Genomic DNA, 20,647 nt, shown 5'->3' on the forward strand with positions numbered 1-20,647 from the left:
GCTGGGGTGTTGTCCTTAGGGAGATGTCAGCACTAATTGTGGCATTGTGCTCAATATAGTGAAGGAGGAGCCACAGTACAGCAAAAACGCGGTGGTGATGGTGGATGAGGTCATGAGTTCCAGCCCTCCCAAGTTCAGCTTCCCGGAGGCGGGCTTACGCATCATGATCACCAATAAGTTTGGGCCCAGGACGCGACTACGGATGGCCAGTAGGATCATAATTAATGAGGTACGTTTGCGTAAAGGGCGTTGAGAGTGAGTAGCCTGGGGCGATGCGTTGCGCTTTGAGGAGGCCCTGGCTTATCAGGGCGCTTCCTGCTGTTAGGGCCACCAGGATGTCCTTTATTGCTGCACCTGTTGAAGGAAGGAGGAGCAAACATTCCCTACGGGCAGCAAACGATCGGATCCAGAGGTGTGTTAAGGCAGGCCGCAATCGAGTACCATTTCCACGATGTCCGCGGAGTATTTTGTGACGCGTTCCAGTAAAGCTAATTGGAGAAAGGCCAGTCAGAAGTATGGATTGTGTCTTTAAAGTGTCACTTAGAACAAAAAAAAAGGTGAACACATACCTGTTCTCTACAGATGCTACAACTCTAGAAGAAAACCAAGGACAGAGGTGGATGGCAGTTACCTCTGGAAACTGCCTTTTTCACTCTACACCCTGATGGGCCGCTTGAATTTTGTGCCCTCTTTTTCATTTGGAAAAACAAAAAAGTTTTAATGCCATATAATATACAAACAGCGTAGCAAAGATGCGGGGTTCTAATTGCTCCCCAGCTTGTTCGGTCTTTGCCACGTACGTGCATGTGCATATTGGAGTTGTGAGTCCTTAACCCTCAGACCCAGGTAGTTATCAGAGAGCTTGAAACTTTGATAGCTAATAATCGGTAGTTAGCACCTCAGGTGTATGCAGGAATGATATCACGCAGGACTTAAAGGATCTGTACTTTGAACACTTCTGGATTCGTATGTGGATTCCTATGTCCCCCGTGTGGAAGGTGTATTAAGAAAGAGAGTGCGGGGGCGCCAGGCGGCTCAGGCAGTTAAGCACTTGACTCATTAGTTCGGGTCATGATCTCTGAGTTTGTGGGTTCGAGCCCCATGTCGGGCTCTGTGCTGACAGTGTGGAGCCTGTGTGGGATTCTCTCTCCCTCTTGCTATGCCCCTCCCCAGCTCCTGCTCTCTTTCTCAAACTAAATAAATAAGTAAACTTAAATAAAATTTAAAAAAAAGAAACATTGCAGATTTTGGATCATTCTGAATCATTTTTTTGATTCAAATCAGTAAAATATGAATCAATGAAATTTTACTGAATTCTGGCTGTTTTTCTTGAGCATGATAATTGTACCCATTGAGTGGGGATAGGGACCACTCTGAAGGATTTGGGTATATAGTATCTTTTTCATGGGATAAACACCAGGGAATTAATGGGGGTTTTGATGAGCTGGGAAAATACTGTCCTGCCCCCAGATGTTTCTTCAGGCTGCTGGGAAAATCTTGCTCTCCCCCCCCCCCCCCACTCCCCCGGGTTGGGATTGACTTCCCTGGAAGGCAGCACTGGGAGCCAGAAAGGCCAGGCTAGTAGAGGAAATTGAGATAATTTTGTTTTATTTTTAATGTTTATTTTTGAGAGAGTGCAATTAGGGGAGGGGCAGAGGGGGGTGGGGGGAAAAACAGGATCCGAAGCAGGCTCTGCGCTGACAGCAGCGGATGTGGGGTTTGAACTCATGAACTGTGAGATCGATCACGACCTGAGCCAAAGTCGGACACAGCCAACTGAGCCACCCAGGCACCCCTGGAAACTGAGTTTTAATCTCACATTAGCCACTAACTGACTTAAATTCCTGGGCCTCAGTTTCTCTAACTGAGGATGTTTGGCAGAAGGCTTACAGCACTAAAAATTTCAGTGACACACAACTCTGCCTGGAGGCTAACCAGTATCTTGGGATCAGTGCATCAGGCAATGGGAGTGGGAAACCCAAATGCCCAGATTCAAAGTTGTTTCTTAAGACCCTTGGTCTCATTCAAATGTTCAGTTATTTTAATTCCAGAGTGTTAGAGCTGTTTGTAAAGCTGCAGTTAATCCATGGTAGAGTCTAGTACTTGTGGGACAGATGCCCTCATTTGTTCATCAAGAGAGGGCAGAGCAGCTGAGAGGGTTCTTGCACGGGGTGGGTGGGGGGTGTTTGGGGGCAGCGGGGGGATGTTTGGGGGAACGTGTGAGAGGTATGGCTTTCCTTTACTCCGAGGCTACACCTGACTGTCTTCCCCTGTGGCCACTGCAGTGAGTTGCCGAGGGGCACAGAATTTCACCCATCCTCAGTTTCCCCTGCCTCATGAATCCGTCTCCCACCTGGGTGCTGGTCTCTTTGAGCTGGTGCATCTAGCTGTAATTTCCTGAGCACCTGCTGAGGGCCAGGCAGGTGCAGGATGTTTTACCTGCGTTTCAGCATTAATCCTCTTACCATCCGAAGATGCTACTTCCAATTTATCAGAGAGGCAAACTAATTTGCCCAAAGCCACACCACTAAGATGAGGGTAGAACGGGAATTTCCCACCCAAACCTGAGTCTAGACTATGTAAGTGGGACTGCATAGATCGTGAGGGGCACCTCCTCTGCCCCTTCTTTCTATATCTTTATTCCCTCTATAATAGTGCCTGCTTGGGTTGCTTTTAATGGCCTCTTCCACGTGGCAGCCCCTGGAACATCAGGAAGTAGTTGCCACCCCCCGATTTTCTCCTTGAATCTAAACATCCTTGGAACCTCACACCCTCCCTGATGTAACAGGGTTCCAGTCCTCACCATCTTCCAGTTTGGCTCTTGCAGCATGGGGATCCATCACCTCCTTTGTGTTACAATCTGTGCCTCTTTTAATACAACCTTAGGTAGCTTTAGATAGTTCTCCAGGTACAATTCTCTGTTGGTTCCTATTAAGCTAGAATCATGACCTCTTCACATTTCTGCCATTCATGTTGCCATTAAGTCGTGTCTCCCTCCCTCTTTACAATTCTGTCCTTGCACAGGTAGGTTTTTGTTTTTAACTACAGGGATGACCGGTCTTCGGATGCTACTTGGGTTTGTTACACAGGTAGCAAAACACTGTGTCTGCATACGTGGGCTTAAGTCACAGGCATAGATCTCTTTGCTCTTTTCAGTATGCTAAGTGTTATGGATACACTTGTAAGAAAAGAATTTTAAAATCTTCACCCCACCCTAGACTTCATGATTTAGGAGCCCCTGCCTAAAACCAACATGAAGACAGATAAATGGTCAATTCCTCTTTTTTTTTTTTTTTTTTTTTAAGAGAAATAACATGTGTCTATTTTCATAACGATATCTTTACTTCCGGTAACCATGAGGATAGGCGTTGGACACACAGGAAGAGAATAGTGCCTTGGGGGACACATTCACTGACTCTTTGTTTCCTGGTGAAGAATGGGGAGAGGTATACAAAGGGGAAGTGTGCACAGGAAGGCAGATTCCTTGCAAAGTGAAACCTATTGATGTCTTGAAATGTGGCTTCTGCCTTTCCCTGGCTTATAGAAGCCCATGGACTTGGTGAGGAAGCCAGGCTTCTGCCTGGGTGGAAAGGAGGCGGGCTTTGCCAGTCACTACGAGATGGGGCAGGGAAAGGGACAGGTGGGTGGGATTCTCTTTCTCTTCCTCTCTCTCCCCCTCCCCAACCGGCGCACACACGCTTTCTCAAAATAATAAACTTAAAAAACTAAATAGAAGGACTGCCAGTGTCAGGTGTTAACAAGGATGGGAAGCCGTTGAAATTCCAATCCGTTGCTGATTCGAGTGCGAAATGGTTCACCACGTGCCTGCTACGTGGCCTAGAATTGCCACTCCTCAATACCCAAGGGAAATGAGTGCGTGTGTCCAGAAGTGCACAAACGTTCACGGTAACATTGTTCATAATAACCAAAGAAGGGAAACAGCCCAGTGCCCTTCAGTAGGCAAAGGATGCATTGCGGGTTATGCAACGTATTACTCTACAGCCGTGAAAAATAGTTAAGTTGCCGAGTCGTGCGACGCAGTGGATGCATTTCACAGATATTGAGTGAGAGAAGCCAGACACAGCATAATGCATATTATTTGAATCCATTTATACGAAGTTCAGGAACAGCTAACCGATGTTTGTAAAAAGTCAGAGTGGTTACACATAAAGGGGCATATGAACCAGGGAGGTGCCTGAGGGAGTCTTCTGAGGGGCTGGAAATGTTCTACATCTTGATGTAGCACATCATCGAGCTCTACGCTTCATAGAAGTGTACTTTTTGCACAATACCCATTTTAAAAATTAAAAGCAATGATGCAGGCTTTCCCTGTGACCGTCTTCAGGCAGCTTGTAAATAAATGCCCACCGGAGGAGCTGGAATGAGCACCGCAAATGGAAATGAGCGAACTTAGATGGATTCCAAGGCTCTTGGGCCAGTTCCCAGGCAAACTGGCCTCCAGGAGTGTGTTCCAGAAACCTGGAAGGGCTGTGTGCTTGTAAGGAGCAAAGCCACCGTGCGATACTCTGTAACATGTCTTGGCGTCTCACTTGCCTCCTGTCCACACAGCGGCAGAGACTGATCAACTCGGCAAACGGTGTGAGCAGCAAGCCGCTTCAGAACGGGAGACACGAAAATATCGAGAATGGGAACGTTCCCGTGGAAAACCCTGAGGACCCTCAGCGGCAACAGGAGCAGCAACCCCCACCCCCACCGCCACCCCCAGAGCCCGAGCCCATTGAGGCTGCCTTCCTGTCCCCCTTCTCCGTGCCCGGTGAGTCCTGGGGTGCAGGGCCCTCGGGCTAAGCTGTGGTCTTCAGGAGGGAGGCCCGGACCCATGAGGAGAGGTGGGGGCGGGGCTGGTGTGAAGGGTCGACATTAGGTCACCGGGATTCTTTGGAGACACTTGATAAATATGTCCTAAGTATTGATGGATTAGAGCTGCAGTGAGACGCAGGCACGCCCGGTGTAGGGGAGCCTGTGTGCCACAGAGCACGTCGGCTGGAGACACGGAGCGGGGAGGGGTACCAGGAACCCCCAGTGACTGCACTTAAATGCCCAGGGCAACTGGTCTTTCTTTTGCAGTAAGAAAAAGCAGCCAGCACTGTTGTTTTTATGGACCTGCTCAGACTCTCCAACCCTACATTTGCTGGGACAGGACATTCTAAGGCCACAAATTACACCCTACACAGTTATACCTTATACATCTGACATCTCCTGCTCGTAAATAGGTCAGATCAGGCCACCACCCTGCCCTAAGCCCTCAGCATTTTTCACCTCACTGAGGTGTGATCTGTAAAGTTAGTGTCCTCTGACTGTCAGCTCCTTGCTGACCTGACCTCCTGCTCTTCTTCTTGTGCCCTCTGCTCCAGCCACACCGGCCTCCTCACCATCCTTCTTAGAACATACCACATATGCCCTACCTCAGGACCTTTGCGCTTGCCCGTTGCCAGAATGCACGTTCCCTCATGGTCCGTAGGGCTTGCTCCCTCACCTTCTTCGGGTCTCTGTTTAAACGTCCCCTCCGCAAAGGCAGGGATCTTTGTCTGTTTTGCTCATGCCTGACACACGGTAGGTGATTGGCAGCTGTCTTTCCAGTGAGTTCACATACAAGAGGAGCCCCAAACCCGCCCGGGGCACCTTTATCTTTAGCCAACTTTCTTCAAGTCCTAAATAGGAGACAAAGCCCCCCCCCCCCCCCCACCTTGGAGTTTTTATCTTGGCATCTGGTCATTCTGAAAGGCGGAAGAATTCCTTTTTTTTTTTTTTTTTTGTCCAGAACTTGATGTTTTTCTGAAAAGAATTCTGTGTTTAACATCAGGCTCACAGAGCACCTAATTTGGGAGGTGGCTCTGTGGAGAGAGAGGCTGTCCAGTCCCTCATCCCCATTTTCTGGGATGACTCTTGCCCCCAGGTAGATGGCTTGGGCCTACCCAGCTGCAATACTCTGCCACTGTGGTTTATCTTTTCTCTTTTTTGAGAGAGAGAGAGAGAGAGACAGACAGACAGACAGACAGTGTGAGCAGGGAAAGGGCAGAGGGAGAGAGACACAGAATCCGAAGCAGGCTCTAGGCTCTGAGCTGTCAGCACAGAGCCCGACGTGGGGCTGCAGCTCACGAACCGTGAGATCATGACCTGGGCCAAAGCCAGATGCTTAACCAGCTGAGCCCCCCAGATGCCCCCTCGTTTATCTTGAAAATAGAGCCCTTTGGGCTCACAGGGCTGCCTCGGAGTTACTCGATGAGTGTCTCCAGGGTATGCCGATCACAGCTTCCCAGGGTCTCTTCCCAAAATTCGGGGTCTGGTTCTAAAACACAGACATTTCAAAGCCTGGCATGGGACCTGGGAATCAGCATTTTCAAGCCTTCTCTGGGGGATTCGTGGGACCTGGCCAGATTAGAAATTGATGCTCTTGGTCAGTACCTCCCAGCCTTCTTTCACATTAAGGGCAGACCGGGAAAGTGAAATGTTTTTCCGTCACTGAGGTCGCAGAGGGGCCCATCCCTGGGGGTCAGGCCTCCCCAGGTGTTCCTCTGCCGACCAGAAGGCTGAGGGGAACCGGGTCTCAAACGTCCCTGACACGTCCACCCACCTGCTGGAAGACTCTGGGGGAGCAAGGGCTGTACTCAAGCGGCTTGTCTTGTGGCCTGTGGGTCACGCTGTGCTTGGGCGGGAGCTTGGCCCCTGGGGCTGGGTGTGGGGGTGCTGAAAGAATATAGGATTCTCCAGATCCTGGGAACCTGTATCCGATTACCTGTTCGGACACACTGCAGGAGAGAAGACCTCATGGGGCAGGATCCCGGGAGGGCAGTGTGTCCACCCGGAGAGGAATCTGCTCCAAGTCCAATGAAGCGGGACAGGGCCCTGCCCCACCTAGAATTTTTCACTTCTGTGTTCATAAGAGGTCCAGGCATAGGCCCGGAGTCTGGAACCCCAGCTACTCCCACACAGCCCTGCATCGTAACACTACCAGCCCACTTCCTCTCCCACATCCACACAGGGCAAGCCCAGGGCCTCGGGGCTGCAGGCACCCCTGGGTTTCAGTTCTTCAGGGGCTGAGGACCAGATGCACTGGGGGCTAGGATGTGGTCACACGGAGGGAGAGGCAGCCGAGGTCCAGCCAGCCTTTCCGGGGAGGAGCTACCGTTCCATGAGTTGTCTTCTCCAGTCCCAGGAGGTGGGTGACAGAGTCCCCGTTTTGCAGATATGGGGCCTGATGGGCCACAGTCACCACCCTTCATGGGCCACTTCGTGGGGATCCTTGTCTGGACGTTGCCCACCGTCCAGGACTCTGCAGGAAACCAAAGAAGGGATATGTCCTTCTTGACAGCTGCTGTTGAGGCAGCCACATGTAAGGACCACTCACCTCTCCATTTCCTCAAAACCTTGAGTTTGGCAGGATTGGGTGGGGTGAACCCCAAGCCCTGCTGTCCCTTCCTTGTTTTTGTACTGGGACCTGGCACTTCTCAGAGAAGTGACTGCGGGGAATGGGATCTAGCTCCCTGTGCAGGAGTCTGGGCGGGTCATGTCCTGGGCGAGATGGGGAGGGGGCCTCAAATGCTGCTGTCTTGCAAGGGCTGGGGACCAGGGAGCTCCCGGGCTCTGTGCCCCAGTGAGTCCTCCCGCAGGGACCTCTGCCCTTCCTGGTGGCCCAGGGCTTCCTGTTGCCCCACCTTCCTCCTCAAGCCAGAGGCTCCAGGACATTCCCCAGGGCCCAGCTCGGGACAGAGCCAAGTGCAGGGAGCTTCCTGCCAGGGCTTGCCTGTCCTAGCCCTCAGGAACAGGCCTGGCTTCCTGTGTCCCTGCAGAAAGCTCTCTCCCCCTTTGTTTCCCCAGGGATGGATGTGTTTCCGGGTGTTGCCTTGGAAACCACAAGGTACTTCCTGCTCCTCCTCTTGCCCTCACCTCTGCCTCCTCTGAGGAGTGGGGGGTAGAAGGGGAGCTGTGTGGCTTTTGCCCATCCAGGTGTATACAGCGGGCAAGGAGAAACGAGGCTCCTGTGGGGCAGAGGTTTGTAGGAACTTAGTGGGGCCCAGAGCCTCTGGGAAAGCCCACGTCTGGCTCCAGGCCCTTCGGCCACCCACTCTCGCTCACCTTGTTTCAGTTCATCTCTGGTGGTAGCTTCACAATGATCTGGGGCTGGGGGCCGGCCCCAAGGGCACTTTAGGGGCAGAGGGAGCGAGTGGGCTCTTAAGCTGGGCCCAGGAAGGGGTCATGGGCGAGCAGGGGTGTGGATGGGAGGAAGGGAGAAGCCATTCCTCTGGTCAGCTTGAAACCAGCCTAGCTGCGGTGTCAGGAATAAATCGAGGCCCACTGGTTCTGTTCACAGCTCTTCTGTGTCATCAGGGGCAGCCTGGGAGGCAGGCTCTGGAATCCAGATGCCCTGGATTCAAGTTCTGGTTCTACCACTCACCAGCAGGTAGCCCTGGGGAAGCTGTTTCGCCTCCCTAAACCTCTGTCCCTCAGTTACATTAACTGAGTTATAACTGAGTTATATCCAGCTTTTCTCATCTTTCCCTGTTTGGACTACAAGCCATGTTCTGGAAAGGTCACAGGTGCCAGGATCCCTGGAGGCCTGGAGCTGTGGTCATCCTTAGTGTCAGGGGGCACCTGCTGTGTGCCAGGAACCCAGCTCTGGGCACTTTGCAGATAAGACAGTGTTTCTTTTCAGTAGATATTTGCGTACAAGACGGTTGTGGGCTTTGGGGATGCAGGTGGGAACAGGACAGCCACGGTCTCTGTTCTTTAGGAGCTTATAGCTGTGTGGGGTAAGTCCAAGCAATTAACTACGGGAAGCATTCCTTAACGCACCGCTGACAGGTGGAGGAGGGGCCCCAGCCTGTGACCCCCAGGCTCTGCTGCCCGCATGAGGGATCACCGGGCTTGTGGGTTGGAGCCGGGGACAGGCAGCAGCAGCCTGGCCCTGGTGCCCACCTGGCGGCCTTTGTGCCCACCTGAGCTGCTGCTAGTGTTATATTGACATCAAATGTAGCCTTGTTCTTCCTACTCCGGGCTGCGGAGGCTGGTTAACAAGCTTCCCAGGCCAGCTGTTGGCTGGGGGAAGAGGAAGGGGAGAGAAGCTTTTTCTCCCATGGAAACTGGCCTGCAGCCTGGGAACTGCTCTGAAATTGCCAGCTGGTGACCGTGAGTCCCAGCCTGTCCGGGGAAAGCCCATCGTGCAGGCCGTTTGTGGTTGACTTGTGGTCTGTGAGGCCCCTGCTCTGTGGACCAACGGGACGCCTTTCTTCTGCCCCCGAAAGGGGAAGGGAGTCCCATCGTGTATACCGGGACTCTGGCCACTGTTCTCACAGCGCTGGGGACTTGCTGGATGTCAGGCATGGAGTGCAAAGTCAGGGAACCAGGCTCTTAAGGGGCTTCTGTGTCCCCTGCCCTGTTCTAAGAACTTTCTGTGTGTTTTCTTTGATTTAATCTTCACAACGCATGAGGTGGGGACAGTTCTCTCCATTTTGCAAAGCAACGAGAGGCACAGAGAAGTGAAGCGACTGGCCCCGAGAGGCTGTGCGACTTCCCAAGCCACACAGCCATTAAGTGGGGAGCCCTCTTCCAGCCTCTGCCTCTCGAGCTGTGGACACCATCACAGGCTGGTCCCCTGGGCAGCAGAGTCCCAGACCATGAGCCCCAGAGCTGTCATAGAGCAAGCAAATGGCCTCAGGTGTGTATGTATCCTGGACCTAGGAGGCAGTCGAGCGCCTGTCGGTGGAGAGACTAGGATACAGGTGTGCCTTTCTGAAGTCCAGGGCCTTGATTGGTGCTGGAACAGTAACAGGAGGTAAAACTCACCGAGAGCTACAGTGGGCCCGGCAGGGCACTTGACGTATTAGCCCGTCGAGTCCACACGACAACCGGGAAGGTGCATGCTATCATCCCCATTTCCCATGTGAAGACACCGAGGCGCAGAGAGGCTGTGTTGCTCAAGGTCTTCAGGAGGAGGGGGCAGAGCCAGGATTTGCACAGTGGCATTCGGACCCCAGACGCACTCGGTGGGGGGGGTGGGGGGCGGCACGGTAGCCCAACCAGCGAATTGCCAAATAATCTGTGGCAAGGAAACGGTTGAAACGAGCTGAATGACGGGCCTTTTGGGGACCTCACATGCTCTCATCAGGCCTTGGATGGCACGGCTGCACCTTCTCTTCCTTCAATATAGAACTCAGCACAGGCGATCTGGAGGTTTCGGGATGCTTTTAGGGCTTACTCTTCCCCAACCCACCCCATCTTTCTCACTTCTAGTTGGCACTTGAGCAAGCTGTCCCGGCTGGGAGGAGAGCAGTCTATTTAGTCTTTTAAAACCCTGTTTGCGGGGCGGGGGGCATGCTGCAGAAATGGAGCTCTAGAAACCCATGGGCACGTTCTTGCTGCTGAGCCCCTTGGCGCATCTGTGAAAGCGGTAGAGAAACCCGCTCTACCTTGAAATGAGCTCTGCCTTGCGCTCATTTACATGTGAAATTCCGCGCACGGTTCCCGTCTGTTCCAGGCCCCCAGAGACACGGCTCTGTAGGGTGGAAAGTCTCTTGTTCTTGCCTCTGTCTCAGGAGCCACCAGAGAAATGGTCTCGTAAGTCAGAGTCAGGACTTCAAAGGAGCGCCCGTGTCCTTAACCGCGAAGCCCTGAGGTGGTCTCCTCACAGCCCAATGAGAACAAACGCTGGCCGAGCATTTTTTGACTTTTTAGTGTAACAACTTTATCCTTTTTAAATCTTATCTCCGGTGTAATTAGCACAGTGTGATATTAGTTTCAGGTGTATAAGCTAGTGATTCAGCACTTCTGTCCATCGCTCCGTGCTCCTCATGATGAAGTGTGTCCTTCACCCCCTAGAACAGCCGTATGGATACAGCGGTCACTTACCGTAGGATTCACACCTTTAAAGTATACAGTTGAGCGGTTTTTTATATTCACAAAGTCGTGCAGCCATCACTGCAGTCCGTTTCGGAATATCTGTACCACCTCCAAGAGAAACCCCTTTCCCCATTAGCAATCCTGCCCCATCCCCCCATCTCCTGGCAACCACTCCTCTGTCCCTTTGGAATTTATTCTGGACCTTTCATATGAATGGAATCATGTAGCGTGTGGCCTTTTGTGACCGGCCGCTTTTACTACTCAGTGTGGTTTCAAGGTTTATCCGTGTTGCTGCGTGTGCTACCACTTTGTTCTTTTGAGTGGCTGAACCATCCATTGTATGGATTTACCACATTTATCTGCCGGTTGCTAGTCATGTGGATGTTTTCAGTTTCTGGCTTGTGGGTGGTTTATAAAAACAGATAACAGAGCATACTGGAGAAAGAGTCTCAATGGTTGGTTTTTTTTTTAATCTAATGAAAGTAATTTCCCTCCGGGTCTCTGTGATTAGTGACAAATGGTGTCTGAATACTGGGATTGAAAAGGACCTTAGGAGTTTAAGACCTGTCTCCTCCTCCTACAAAATGGGAATCTGAGTCCCAAAGAGGGGCAGGGGCTTCCCCAAGGGGCAGTCTTGAGCAGAAGGAACCAAACATCCAGGCATCTGCTCCAGCCCAGGAATCTGCTCCGTGATGTCCCTGCCTCCAGGCCAGGGCAGAGCAAGTTGGGAGGTAGGAGGTGAAGGGGTCCAGGACCCATCAGCTGCTGGGGTCCCCAAGCCTCTGCAGATGCCAGCAACATGAAGCCCACCAGGCTCCCTTGCGCTAAAAAGGGAACCTTTTTTTTTTTTTTAAGTAAGGACTTAGAGATATGTGGTGGATCCCAAGAGCACAGAAACCGTTGGAGACATGTCGGGTCTGGACTCGGGGCCTCAATGGATATCAGGATTCTTCCTGGCCCTTGTCTTCATTTCTTCACATGCGCCTCTCTTCTCCTTGCCTGCAGACTGGCCTTCTCAAATTCACTGCCCACGTGGCAGACTGTGGCCTCCCGTAGACCCCAGACCGACCCGTGACAGTTCCAGCTCCCCTAACTTAGCTCACTGGTGCTGTATCTGAATTCCACAGTCCTGAGAGAGAGAATGCCATTGGTCCAGAGGTCAGATGTCCACCCCTGGTCAGTCTACTGTGCTTGCCACCATGGCTTGGGTGGCCCCTAAGAAGGGTGGCCCTGAGCAGGAGGGTCTGGGCACATGCACGCCGGCATCCCTCGTCGGACCCATGACAGCTGCCTCTAGCGCTATCAGGAGATGGTGGCTGTAGGGTGCCCTACGTGATCGTGGGAAGGGCACTCTAGTCTGGACACCGGCCGTGACGATGGAGCCCACCCACTGAGCCAGCTCCCACCGCCGCCACACCAGAATCAGGGCGGTGGGGAGCCAGGGTGTGACAGAGCCGCTGAGTTCAAGATCTTCCCATCAGAGCTGGGATCCAGGGACCGGGAGGCCGCTGCCACAGCTGTGCCTCAGCTCCCACAGCAACACGAACTGGACACTGGGACGATGGCCAGACCTCCGGACTGTCTCTGATGTCCACGCGGCTAGTGCCTGGGCACGGACGCCCTGTAGCAAATCCCAGTAATCCCCCGAGCCCTGCTGTCTGACCAGAGTGCCTCTAAAGCAGTAGGAAGGCAGCCTGGCCCCGCCTCCACTCTTCTCACACGACGGAAGCTCTTTTGAGTCCGGGACTGGAGCTGCAAGGGAGTCAGGGAGCTACCTCTGCAGACGCCGGAGGGAGGTTAGAACGGGAGCGGAGGGCCGGCTCAGGACGTCCACTTCCACGAGAGCCAAAGTGCAGCAGGGAGGAAAGCAGTAAACCCAGGGTTTACTGATGACTCAGACCGGACCTGCCAAGGAACGCGCATGGCTCTGTCTCCGGGAGACCGAGGAGGGGCGGGGCCCCAGCCTCTAGCTTCAGCAGGCAGCTGCTCTGGCCCCAGCACTGGGCTCAGCACCTTATGTTACGTACTTAGGGTACTGCCCAGCAGCCCTGCTGGTGGTTGGTGTTCATCCCTATTTACCGAATGAGTGGACTGGGGCTCAGGAAGCTGCACACAGAAGAGGGGGTGCCACAGGTGAGGCCGGCACCCAGGCCTGCCCGACTCCAAAGTGCCGTCTTTTGGTGCCACGAGGGCCTTCTGCTAAGGTGGCATGTCGGCCCTGAGCTGTAAGGGGCAGCAGGAAGGAAGGGGAGGGAGGAGGCTGGCTGCTGCGTCTGTGTGGTTTTCAAACACTGGGAACCACCAGCCCTGCCCTGTCCTTGTAGAGTGTGCAAAACGCTCAAGGCCAGAGGGTGTGCTGGTGGGGGGTGGCAGGCCAGCGACTGTTCTGCACTCTCTTGGTGTTTCTGGGATTAGCGCGGCCTCTGTTTCCTGCTCCTGGGGCCTCCAAGTTCAGACGAGGCCCTCAGAGACTGGGCAATGAGCTCCGTACGTTCTGCTTTTCTTTGGTCTCCCCACGCTTCCTTGAGCGGGGTGAGGCCGAGGACTTACCACCATCTCCCAGAGGGGGACGTGGAGGCTCGTGGAGGCTGGGGGTCCACCCACTGCCACATAGCAGAGACTGGGAACAGAACCCCCCTCTCTGCTGGAAGCCTTGAGATCCCTGAAGTGGGGTCCAGGGCTGGCCCTCACTTGGGGTCTTCAGAATGAGGATGTTGGCACACCAACCCCAGACCTTCCAGCTCTGGGACCCCTTTACGTCCAGTCGCAGAGCTGGATGTGGAGCCTACACAGGGCCGGGGTGGGGGCCCGGGGGTCTGTACCAGACGAGGGAGCTCAACCCCGTTTCTCCGTTACCACGTCTGTCCCCTGGCTGTGCCGGTGTTGGGGGGTGGGGGGGACGGAGACCAGGCCAAGGTGGCTCCCTTGGGGAAGGCCTCCACCCTGGGCTGCCAGGTACATCTTCCTGGGCTTTGGGTCCCCGTGTGCCCAGCCTGCCTGCATCGTTGTGTCAGCCCTCAACGGGGCCTGCCTCTGACTTTGCTGAAGCCTGGTGTTTACTTCCTCATCCTCTCTTTCATTTTTCCCCTCCCTCCCAAGCCTCAGCGTGGCAGATCAGCTTGCTTGTGGTCCTGACCTCGTTTGCTTCCCATGCGGCCTCTCCTCGACCCTCTAGTGCCCTCAAGATCAAAACCCACCCTCCAGAAGTCAGGACGGGGTCATAAGAGGCTTCGGTGTCGGAATCCTGGGTCTGTCAGTTCTTAGCTGTGTGACCTCTGGCACGCTGCCGTAGCTCTCTGAGCCTGTTTTCTGTAAAAACACGCAGCCCGGTGCTTGGCAGTCGTACTCAATTAAGTGGAAGTTAATACAATTGTTAACATCAACAATAGTTAGCTAAGTTTAGTGTTCACTTGGCAACGAGTGTTATTATTTTTGTATGTTTTTCTTTTTTTTTTTTTTGAGAGAGTGAGAACGTGAGGGGGGGACGGGCAGAATCAGAACCAGGCTCCAGGCTCCAGGCTCCAGCCTGTCTCGGGGCTCAAACTTCTGAATCGTGAGATCATGAGCTGAAGTCAGATGCTTAACTGATTGAGCCTCTCAGACGCCCCCCAGCACCGGGTGTTATTCTAAACACCTCACTTGTGTTGACTCATTTTTAGTTTTCCGTAGTGCTGTGAGGTAGGAACCATGGTTCTCCCCATTTTACAGATGAGGAAACTGAAGACGCAGAGAGGCTTAATACTTTCCAAGTTCGCACAGCATATACCATAGCTGGGATTTGAACCTGGCAGTCTAGCCTCAGTTAATTATGGAGCTTCTGTGCCCCTCAGAAAGCAAGCAATTCATTTATTTCTAACGTTTGTTTATTTTGAAAGGTGGGGTGGGGGGAGAATCCTAAGCAGGCTCTACGCTGTCACCACAGAGCCCTGTGCGAGGCTCAATTTCAGGAACCGTGAGATCATGACCTGAGCCAAAATCAAGAGTCAGATATTCAACTGACTGAGCCACCCAGGTGCCCCAGAAAGCAGTTAATTTAATGCCAAGTCTAAATATGGGCAATGTCTAAGTCTAAGGATAAAAATGTATTGAAAACTAAAAATTGATTCTATAGTTCATTTACCCCAAGGAATAAGAAAACTTTAATGGTTTCCTCTCCAGAGGACTCTTCTGTTTAGATCACAACCATGAGCTAAGAGTTGAAGGCTCTAGATGGACAGCTGGTGGGTAGCAAAAGGACGTCCCCAGGCCTTGAAAGCAGGGAACTCAGGGCAGGCGAGCAATGTAGTAGAAAGGACTGAGGATCTAACCTTTGAAGATCTGCTTTCAAGTCCTGGCACTACCTCTCGCTTTCTGAGATGCTCACGTCACTGAATTTCACCAAACCTCAATGTACTTAACCTGTGAAGTAGGAAGCATGTCCCCCAAAAAGTTGCTGTGAAGAACAGAGAGAGTGTGCATGCAAACCACCTCCAAGATGTGAAGACACAACACGAATTTGGGGTGACGGTGAGGTCAGTCATTGATCTAGCCTTGACCGTGCTTCACCTTCACCCCCTGCCTCTCCACAAAGGCCAGCCTGGAGGTCGCTGGCTGGGGAGGCTCCGCCTCCAGTTTTCTGTGAGATTGGGGGCAGTCTAGCAACCTTCATGGAACTTTGCTTTCCTCTTTATGAAATGGAGTTAAAATGAAATTCAGGCTGGGAATGCAGGATTGGCTCAACATATGAAAAACAAGACACCACATTGTTGAAGAGGAAAAACATATGATCATCTCCATAGAGAAAAAGCATTTGAGAAAATCCAACACCCTTTCTTGATGGGAAAAAAAAAAAAAAAACACACGTGACAAACTTGGGAATAGAAGAAAACTTAACCTGATAAAGGACGTCTACAAAAACCCCATGGCTAATATCGTGCTTAATGGTGAAAAGACTGAAAGCTTTCCCCATCAGATCAGGAACCAAAACCAAGATGTCACTCTCACTACTTCTGTCTGACATTGTGCTGGAGCCTTTATTCAGGCAAACAGGCAAGAAAAAAATAAAAGGCCTCCAGATGAGAAAGGAAATGTAAAACTATTCAGAGATAATATCTTGCATACAGAAAATCCTGAGGAATCCACCAAAAAACTATAAATTTGCAGGATGCAAGAGAAATGTACAAATTTTAGTGGTATTTCTGTCCAGTAGCCGTTAACCTGAAAGTGAAATTACAATTTCATTATAATCACATCAAACAGAATAAAATACTTAGGAATAACTTTAACAAAGGTAGCATGAGAAGTGCTTACTAAAAACTACAAAATATCATTGAAAGACCTCAACGATCTAAATTCCATGTTCTGGATAGGAAGATTTAAAATCTTTTAAATGAGGGGCGCCTGGGTGGCTCAGTCGGTTGAGCATCTGACTTTGGCTCAGGTCATGATCTCATGGTTCATGGGGTCAAGCCCCACATTGGGCTCTGTGCTGACAGCTTGGAGCCTGGAGCCTGCTTCGGATTCTGTGTTTCCCTCCCTCTCTGTCCCTTCCCTGCTCTCTGTCTCTCTCTCAAAAATAAACATTTAATAATTTAAAAAAATATTTTAAATGACATAAGTCCCCAAATTGATCTTCAGATCCTGAACAATCAAAATCCCATCTCGCTTTTTTTTTTTTTTTTTTTTTTTGCAAGAAATTGGTGGGCTAATCCTAAAATTCATATGGGAATGCAAGAGACCCTGAATAGCCAAAACAATCTTGAAAAAGAACAAAGTTAAAGGACTCACACTTCCTGATTTTAAAATTTACCACAGGGGTGCCTAGGTACTTAGTTAAGTGTCCGACTCTTGGTTTCAGCTCAGGTCATGATCTTGCAGTTCATGGGTTCGAGCCCTGCATTGCCTGCTTGGGATTCTCTCTCTCTCCCTCTCTCTCTCTGCTCCTCTCCCATTTGTGCGCTCTCACTGCCTCAAAATAAAAAAACTTAAAAAAATTTACTAGGAAGATGTAATCAAGACTAGTTCTAAAATAAGGGCAGAAGTGTAGATCAATGGAATAGAATTGAGAGTCTTGAAATACACCCAATGCTTTTTAAGTCAAGTAATTTTTGATAAGAGTGCCAAGATCGATGAGGGAAAGAAGAGTCTTCAAATGGTGCTAGGAAAATAACCACAATAAAAAAAAAAAGTGAAGTTGTATCCCAAACTCACGTCGAAATAATTCAATATGAAATAGAGACCTAAATGTAATAGCGAAAGTCTTAGAAGAAAACACGTGTCCACATTCATGACTTTGGATTGGACCATGGATTCTTAAACCATAAGTAGCCAAAGAAAAGCATAAACTGCACTTCATCAAAACGTAAAACTTTTGTGATTTATAGGACACTGAATGTGAGAAGACAACTCATAAAATGGGATAAAACATTTGTAAATCGTATTTCTGATAAGTACCTAGTATCTTGAATATATACAGAACTCTTGGAACTCACCACCAAAAAGACAACCTAATTTTAAAAATGGGCAGAGGAGTTGAATAGACAGTTCTCCAAAGAGGATGTACAAATAGTAAGTCCACGAGAAGATGCTGAACGTTATTAGTCATCGGGGAAATGCAGATCAAAACGGCAGTGAAATACCCCTTCACTAGAATGGCAAGGTTCAAAAGAGAAAGTGTGTTGGCAAGGATGGGGACCTATTGGAACCCTCACACGCTGCTGTTAGAAATGCCTAATGGTTCAGCCTCTTGGGAAGTACTCTGTCAGTTCCTCAAAGAGTTAAAACAAAGTTGCTATATGACGCAGCAATTCTACCCCTAGCTGTATGCCCAAGAGAAATGAAAACCTGTGTCCACACAAAAACTTGTTCACGAATGGTCATAGCCTCAATCATGGTAGCCAAGAAGTAGAAACAATCCAAATATCCCATCAAGTGATGACAGGTAAGCATATGGTGTAGTCATACAATGGAATATTATTCGTCCGTACAAAGGAAGGAATGCCGATACCTGCTACAACATGGATGAACTTTGGAAACACATGTAAGTGAAAGGCAGACACAGGTATATATTGTGATTCCATTTATATGGAATGTCCAAAATAGGCAAATCTGTAGAGGCAGGTCAGTGGTTGCCAGAGTTTGAAGAGAGGAGGGGGAATGGGGCACGATTGCTGATGGGTACAGGCTTTCTTTTGGGAGTGATGAAAACCATGTGGAATTATATAGTGGTGATGTGGCTACTCAGCTTCGTAATATACAAATACTCACTAATTGTACATTTAAATGGGTGAATTTTTAGTTTGTTAATTACATGCTGTTTTTCAATACGGAGTTCATCAGAAATGGTGGTTCCCAAAGTGTGGTCCCAGTACAAGCAAGGCACCTAGGGTCTTGTTAGAAATGGAAATTCTTGGGTCCCCCATTCCAGACCTGCCAAGCCATTAGCTCTGGGGAGCATCTAAGGAGCTCTCCAGAAGATTCAGATTTAACCTCAAGGTTGAGGACCCCTGGTCTATGGCTATACTCCCTAGGTCTTGCAGATGCTCCTAGCCCCAGGGTTCGTGGACCTCTATCGTGCAGGGACACACAGCCCCATGTGCCACAAGTTAACCACTCCCTTAGTTGGCATGTCTAGAGAACTGTCCAAATGAATGTGTTTGAAATTTTCATCAGCGATTGTATCCGTTCTCAATTTTTGCCTCCAGTATGATTAGCCATCTGTTTTGTTACAGTTCATTTTGAGGATTTTTGCCACATAATTATATTGTAATTTTCTACTTCAGAAGAAAAACCTGAGAGTTTAGTGACACAAACAGCTGCGGCCCTTCTTTCTCTTGTGTTTGCACGTCAGTTGGAGTCTGTGCAGAGCATCTCAGATGTCCCCGACATTGAACTTGAAGGAAAGGCAGTGGGAGCCAGCAGGGGCTGCTGCTGATGGTGTTGGGGGAGATGTCCCGAGGCATAGACACTGCTGCATTACCCTTGCAGCTCCCGCCCCCCCCAAAAACTCATTTCCCCCGTGAATCAGTCCAGACTCTTTTAATGTTAGAGAAACCCAGTTCAGGCTGGTTTAAGCCAAAAAGCCCATGGTGGCAAGTTCTCTGGGAGAATCTACCTTCAGGCAAAGCTGAACGTTGGGCTCAGATGGTTACAAGACACCGTCCGTCTCTGGGCGCTGCTTGCCCTGGGGTGGCTTCATCCTTGGGCATCTTACAGAGATGGCTTCCAGCCGTCCAGGCTCCCATCCCATTGGGTTGATTCACTGCCCAGGCTGTGCCCCTGTCTGAGTTAAACATTGCATTCAGCTGCACGTAACAGAAAATTCAAGTGACCGAACCTTCGCCTCAAGGGCTTCTTGTTACCTAACAAGAAAGAAGCCCTGAAGTTGGGGACTCGAAGTTAGTCTTGTAGCTCTAACATGTCATCAGTGTCCCCTTTCTGTTCCTCCATCCTTAGTGGGTGGCTTTTGTCCTCAGGGTTGCCAGTTGGCTCCTGCAACTCTGGTGTGCCCGTGTTTCAGCCAGGGACAAGGAGGAAGGACGAAGGGCAGAAGACACGTGTCACTAGTCTTGTCTCCTCAGGAAAATATTCACCTTTCTAGAAGCTCCACCATGTGGACTTGCACTCCCGTCTCGTTGCGAGCACCGTCTGTGACCCCTCCTACCCGCAGGAAAGCCTAGGAACTTAAGGTTTCTAGCTGGAAAATGTTGCACACATAATAGGGTTCCTTTAATAAGAAGGAAGGGACGGTGGGTATTAGAGGCAGCGATTCCCAGCAGAATCCCCGGGGTTGACACTCTAGTCGTGCGCCCAGCCCCAAACCTGTGTAAACCCCTCTGTGGAAAGGGTTGCTGTCTTGTTCACTGTTGGATTCCCACTACCGAGAATAGTGCGTAGCACAGAGAATGCACACACCAAGTATTTACGGGACACATGATCAGCCAAGCTTGAATCACACACCCACCCACAGAGGTAGGAGGTGGAGTCAGCCCTCCAAGCCACATGGGCTGATGTGGTAATGGGGGGTCGGCTCTCTAAAGGAACAGTAGCGTGCTGCTACCAGTAAAGGAATGGGTGCTGGCCAGACGAGACTAGTGTGTACCCAGTACAACCCAGAAGCACTCGAACTTGCTGATTTTTAGAGACTGCATACTACTAACTTATCCAGGAGCACACCTTTTGTACGCAAACTAACCAATCCAGATCCCAGTACTCTGAACCGCCACCTCTGTCTGCCTCTCCCACCCCACGAGGCAGTTTTCCTCTGCCCTGACCACCCCAGGGTCAAATACCAGATAATTAGAGATGGCCTTGACACCCAGAGCCTGCGGACATTATTCAAACTAGCCAATCCTAAGCCTTCCCACTGTACCGGCTCTTTCCCATGGAAATCCCAATAAAGGCTCCTGCCCAATGCTTTCCACCTGTTCCTTCTGTCTGCTGACCAACCCTGGTCCTTCCCCAGCGTGGCATGCCTCACCTCCTGTTGCTAGGGATCTGTGAATATAAAAACTTTTATATATAAAAAACCATTTTTGTGCATCTTACCATACCTGATTAAAACCGATGCTAGGTGCATTTTAAAACACGCTAGATCTGGATTTGGCAAGATAACGTGTATTTGAGCACAGCCTTGAAGGCATTAAAGCAGAAAGAGTCTGTAGGACCTCAGTGGGGCTCGGGAAACTATGTTAAGCACACCCTCCACCCCAGGTGATATGGTTATTCAGCAAGTCCTGAGAACGAATGAGGTAGCCTCGTCCTCACTTTGCAGATGAGCGAGCTGGGGCCCAGCCTGGTGGACATGTCAGGAGAC

General features: G+C 50.7%; 1 protein-coding gene across 1 annotated transcript in view; it reads left to right on the top strand.

Annotated features, from left to right (window-relative positions):
- Window positions 1-20,647, top strand: part of SLC24A4 (solute carrier family 24 member 4) — a 170,338-nt gene that overhangs the window by 129,156 nt on the left and 20,535 nt on the right. The window contains exons 11-12 of the mRNA XM_042943220.1: window positions 60-229; window positions 4,570-4,774. Of these exons, the coding sequence (XP_042799154.1) occupies window positions 60-229; window positions 4,570-4,774 (375 nt within the window). The remainder of the gene's footprint in view (window positions 1-59; window positions 230-4,569; window positions 4,775-20,647) is intronic.

This window comes from Panthera leo, chromosome B3, assembly GCF_018350215.1.
Source record: "Panthera leo isolate Ple1 chromosome B3, P.leo_Ple1_pat1.1, whole genome shotgun sequence".
Lineage (NCBI taxonomy): Eukaryota > Metazoa > Chordata > Mammalia > Carnivora > Felidae > Panthera > Panthera leo.